The sequence below is a fragment of the Erinaceus europaeus genome, unplaced genomic scaffold, assembly GCF_950295315.1.
Source record: "Erinaceus europaeus unplaced genomic scaffold, mEriEur2.1 scaffold_686, whole genome shotgun sequence".
In the NCBI taxonomy this organism is placed as follows: domain Eukaryota; kingdom Metazoa; phylum Chordata; class Mammalia; order Eulipotyphla; family Erinaceidae; genus Erinaceus; species Erinaceus europaeus.
In genome coordinates, this window is record NW_026647940.1 from 49,745 (window position 1) to 55,744 (window position 6,000).

A 6,000-nucleotide genomic window follows, 5' to 3' on the forward strand; every position below is an offset into this window, starting at 1 on the left:
TTTATACAAAATACAGATGTTTTGAGATCTGGAGTTTTTTTTAAAGAAAAACTGATTAAAATAATCAAAGTATATTTAGAATGTTGAAACAATATAACTAAATTTACTAATTTATTAGGCATGAATTATGTTATTCTAGCCAAATAATTTGTACACTATACTACCAACTTCAAAGAATTTATGATTTATTTAATATTACTAAAAGAAAAAAGGCTACAAAAGGAAAATAGATTTCAAAAATAAGAAAAATGTAAAGCCATTCTGAAATAATTGTATGATAACGTACAGTCATTAAGAACTATGTAGCCTGTGTCTTCACACATGCAAAAGTATTACACTGATCAAATAACTAGAGTATGGTCTAACATCTACCTTTAAACCTCTGTTTTTTCCACTGGTCTTCAGCCTTGTTCCAAATTCCCAGTGAAAAACACACATGGTTATTGCCAGGCATATATTTATTACAGGGAGGGAATGGTAAGGAATAGTCAATGATAAGATTAGTTTATAGTTTGTAAATCAAACTACATTTATTCTGTCATTCATCTCTAGACAAAGAAGTGGCAATTTATCACCATTTATGGATATTTCAGATAATGTTATTTAAAAAGTATAAAAGGCCTTTTTTTAAAAAAAAATTTATTTATTCCCTTTTGTTGTACTTGTTTTATTCTTTTAGTTGTTGTTGTTACTGATGTCATCGTTGCTGGATAGGACAGAGAGAAATGGAGAGAGGAGGGGAAGACAGAGAGGGGGAGAGAAAGATAGACACCTACAGACCTACTTCACCGCCTGTGAAGCAAGTCCCCTGCAGGTGGGGAGCCGGGGGCTCTAGCTGGGACCCTTAGGGCAGTCCTTTGCACCACGTGCGCTTAACCCGCTGAGCTACCGCCCGACTCCCATAAAAGGTCTTTTTTAAACAAGAAGACAAAATCCATAGTTGCTCAAAAGTAGTTTCAAGATAAACCTTGAAGAGAATCGACAAACCCACAAAATTTAGCCCACAGAAGAATTCAAGATAGAAAGAAGGTACCGACGTCATAGTTCTCCAAGTATCTGGCTCGTTCTTCAGGGCTCATTGACACAGATTCTTCAAGGAACTTTTTCAAGGTTGATCCTGACTCTGAAAGTATTAAAGAGGATAAAGCTAAAAAGACTGGAGATCTCAATCAGACAAATATGAAAATACTCAAAGTAAAACACTTTCATTGATAAGTTACGGAACTAAGAATACTAGAATGAATGCTGGGTTTCGGTTATTTGTTTGCTGAGCTATTGTTTAGCAAAGAAAAAAAAGGCTCAACATGTTTATACTTCTCAAGATGTATATATTTCTTGTAACAGTTTATACACTGATAAGAGAAAACGCTTTTGTCAACAGTTTGAAGGAACTAGAGCGCCATCTACTGGTTGACTTAAAACTAACGGGAGTTGAAGGGTAGTAGGGACAGGAATGACAAATTATTTACCAAAGTGCATCTTGTCTTTATTGTTGGCAATAGCATGGATCAGTCCAATTGTCCCACAGGCATTGCTGATTGTCTGTTTCATGAAGTATACTGATGATGTAACATCCTGTCCCTGAGATTTTATTTTTTCCTCCTCTTCTGTTCTGAATACTTCATACTAATAAACAGAAAAAAGACAGTATGTTGAAAATGAAGACATTAAAAAGTACTCAGACATAAAACTGAAATATTTCTACTTATCCATTAACATAAATTTAGCTTACACATTATGACTTACCTTAATGGAACACTATAAAGCATATTAGAAGGAGTAAAGTAGACTTAAATAGTCTGGCTTAGCTGTCCATGATTACAGAGTAGCTATAGCTCATATTGTTATTGTGATTCTTGTGAATGGGTTTTTTATGGGGTGTTGGAGGATGAACTCAGGGCCACATCCATGTGAGGCATTAGTTACCTCCCCAGTGCAACTTTCATTTCAATTTTTTAATGACAGTGAAGAAAGTGAAAGAGCTCAAAGCACTGCTACACCATCCATGAAGTTCCCTTTGTTTTGTCACTGTTATCCTCTTATGTGGTGCCCACATGACACCTAGAATGTCACACAAAGGTACATGGCATTCCTGAGCTCCTTTACCTAAACTCTGAAAATATTCACTTTATGTTTACATTGAAAAGTCTGTGAGGTTATAAAAAACTTTACAGAGGCTGGGTCGGGCACTGGCACACCCGATTGAATGCATGTGTCCTGCAGTGCAGAGGCAGATTCAAGCCTCTAGTCTCTAGTTCTGACCTGCATGGGAAGAGAGCTTCACAAGAGGTGAAACAGTGCTTCAGATGTTTCTCTCTTCCTCTCTATCCATCCCTTCTTAATTTCTCTGTCTCTAGTCAATAAATAAATACAGAAAAGAGAACTTGACATCAACTTTTGCCAGTATAAATGACTGCTGGAGAATTTTTACTTTTATTTTTCACACTGCTGTACTTCTAATTTAGGGCATACACTTACATTTGCATCACAACAACTGAGAAAGCTTGAGTCTAAGCAGTGTCTTAATGTTTGCTAGTCCTTACTTCTGGGATCACTAGGACTGCTCTCTGGCTTATTCTAGCAAATTAAAAAAAAAAAAAAAAAGGTAGAAATAACACCAGACTCAAAAAATAAAGTTTATTGCCCTTAAGTTTTGTCAAAATTATCACAACATCACCACTTACAAAGTAGTTTAATAAAAAAAAAATAAAAAAAGTAAATTGGAGGACCTAGTGGCGGTTGAATTGTTATGTGGAAAACTGAGAAATGTTATGCATGTACAAACTATTGTATCTTACTGTTGAATGTAAACCATGAATCCCCCAATAAAGAAATTTTAAAAGACAAGTGAAAAGTAGTTTAATGATAAAATGTCACTGGGACAGGGGAGATAGCATACTGGTTATGCAAAAGACTTTCTTTTTTAGCCGCTAGGGATTATTGCTGAGGTTCTGTGCCTGCATGACTCCACAATTCCCAGTGGCCATTTTCTTATCTCTCTCTCTTTCTTGTTCTCTGTCAAGAGGGTCAGAGACTGAAAGAGACAGAAAAGGAGAGAGAGCCATAAAGAAGTAGCAGCATCTGCAGCACTGCTCTGGCTCTCCTGAAGCTTCTCCCTCTGCAGGTGGCGGAACAGGGTCTTAAACCTAGAAGTCAGCACTGTAACAGGCGCTCCACATGGAGGGCCATCACCTGTCCCTGAAGGAGAATGCCTCAAGTTCAGATGTCCTAGGTTTGGGTCCAGGTACTATCATAAGCTGTAGCCCAGTAGTGCTCTGAAAAGAGGGGAGGTTTGTAGAGAAGAAGGAGGGAAGAGAAGTGGAGGGGAGGGGGATAGAAGAAATAGAAAAGGGGTAAGTAAAAGAGATGGAGTGGTCCGGGAGGTGGCACAGTGGATAAAGCATTAGACTTTCAAACATGAGGTCCTGAGTTCAATCCCCAGCAGCACATGTACCAGTGGGATGCCTGGTTCTTTCTCTCCTCCTATCCCTCTTATAAATAAATAAAATATATTAAAAAAAAAAAAAAAAGGAAAAGAGATGGAGGAGAAGGCAAATGAAATTCTACACTGTAACAAGTAAACAAAATTTTTGGAACATTACTTTTTAATTAAATAATCTGTTTTATAGGATCCTTGAGCACAGAGAGAACTATACGTTAAGGGAGGTTAGTTACAGTGTAAGAAAATTATTCTGAGATTACTAGGATAAGTGACATTTAATTCTTGTGAGTTGGTGCCACCTACTCCTTAAAAATAAGGTGATCTGGGGGGTCGGACAGTAGTGCAGTGGGTTAAGCATATATGGAGCGAAGTGCAAGGACCAAGTATAATGATCCTGGTTTGAGCTCCCAGCTCCCAACCTGCAGGGGGTTGCTTCAGAAGCAGTGAAGCAGGTCTGCAGGTGTCTATCTTTCTCTCCCCCTCTCTATCTTCCCCTCCTCTCTCCATTTCTCCTATCCAACAACATTATCAGTGATGACAGCAATGATAAAACAATAAGGGCAACAAAAAGGAAAAAAATAGCCTCCAGGACAGTGGATTCGTAGTGCAGGCACTGAACCCCAGCAATAACCTTGGAGGCCAAAAAATAAAATAAAATAAAATAAAATAAAATAAAATAAAATAAAGTGATCTAAGCATATAGATGAGAGGTCATCAACAATTGTCACACCTTCCCATTTAATTTTTCATATTTGTAATTTCTGGGTTCATCCTAATACTTCTAAGTTTAAAAATAAAACTCTGAAAATATTAACTCTAAAGCTGTTTTAAAATGCACTTAAAAGTTCTGGCTCTGTAACACACACACACACACACACACACACACATGACACCATTCCAGAAGAAGGGGCTGAAATATGGAAATATGAATTAAAACAAAGATGAATGATAGGTCTTTATCATCTCCAATATATACCAAATCTGCCGATTAACCTGTATCTAAGTTTACTGATTTCTATTAAATAAAAATCAAGTTTATGTAGAAAACAATGTTCTCAGGAGTCAGATGGGTGCCCTATCTGCAAGGGGGAAGCTTCACAAGCAGTGAAGCAATGTTGCAGTTTTTCTTTCTCTATCTCCCCTTTGTCTCTGTTTCTCTGTTTCTATCAACAAAAGAAAGAAAGAAAAAATAGCCACTGGGAGTAGTGGATTCCTTATGCAGGCACTGAGCTCCAGTGATAATAACCTTGCTGGAAATAAAAAACTAATTAATTAAATAAAATAAATGCAATCAGTATCATTAGTTATATCGACCTCCCTAAAATAAGCAAAACAAAAAAACCATCTTTCGTACATATATGATGAAAGAAAACACATTTCTGTTGAAAATTTGGGATACTTCATTCATATATTTTTCTGAGATAAGGGTATTTCTAAAATATATTTACCATGATGTTATTTGTCTGTGTGTTGCTTAAAACTTCCACTCATTTTTAATTTCCCTCACATTTTTGTTTTCTACTTCCCATTTTGATTGGAAACATACTTTGTATCATGTCTATTTAACCTTTTAAAGTTTTTGAAATTTGCTTTATGAAATAATGTGATTTATATTAGCATATATTCTCTACGCATTTGAGAAGGATGCATTCCTGTTACTGGTGGGTTTAGTAGCTTATAGAATCTTTTAGATCTAGTTGTTTCAGTCTTCTATTTACTTGTTAATATTCTACACAGTTATTCACCTATTATTGAAAGGTGAGTATTGAAGTCCCCAACTATTATTGAATTTTTAATTTTCCTTTTCCATCTTACAATTAATAACTTATGATATAACTTTTCAAAGACTGTGCAATGTTACAAGACCAAGATCACTGTGCCTGTGATTTCACCATGATGTTATTAAAGGTCACACACATCACAACAAAGTTGAGAGGCAAACTATATTTTATAAAAAGAAAATCACTATTCTTAAAGAAGAGCATGCTTTTAACTTAACAGTGAAAGAGGACTTTGCATTTCTCGGAAACTTTGCATCTAAGTTAACAATTACCTTTTCTGTAATAGGGAAGAGAAGTAACACTGCACATACTGGTCTTGGTACCATGCTGAGGAGTTCGGGATCCATTCCATATACATCAACAAACTGCCAGTTAGGATGTAAACCTAATTGTTTGAGAAACTGGTAAAATGGAAGATAAAAAATGGTATAATGTTAACTGAGAAAAACCACCAGGTACATACTGTGTATCTAATATATCAAAGGAGTGCAAAGAGCACACATTGTTGCTTTTCAATTAGAATGAGATATCCATAACAGGATGGCAGACAGTGATTTACTTCTAGCAACTAAGACACACTAAAATCCCTAACATACTAAGCAAAGCTTTTTTTCAAAATCTATTACAGTGGAATTGAATGTAATAAGCCAGGACTTTACCAGCACAGACAAATCTGCTTGACTGTTGTGTTAGACTCATTTCTAAGACTTGATTTGAAGGGGGTGCATCTGAATTTGAGCCAATAAAGAATATTTTAGTAGATCAGCATGGTTTTTG

General features: G+C 36.0%; 1 protein-coding gene across 2 annotated transcripts in view; it reads right to left on the minus strand.

Annotated features, from left to right (window-relative positions):
- UCHL3 (ubiquitin C-terminal hydrolase L3) overlaps positions 1-5,648 on the minus strand; it is a 46,517-nt gene extending 40,869 nt beyond the window's left edge. For both annotated transcript variants that reach the window (XM_060184536.1, XM_060184535.1), the window contains exons 1-3: positions 5,496-5,648; positions 1,470-1,626; positions 1,038-1,123 (exon numbers count right to left, since the gene is read on the minus strand). In XM_060184536.1, the coding sequence (XP_060040519.1) occupies positions 1,038-1,123; positions 1,470-1,626; positions 5,496-5,570 (318 nt within the window). In that variant the 5' untranslated portion in view covers positions 5,571-5,648. The remainder of the gene's footprint in view (positions 1-1,037; positions 1,124-1,469; positions 1,627-5,495) is intronic.
- Positions 5,649-6,000: the final 352 nt, after the last annotated feature.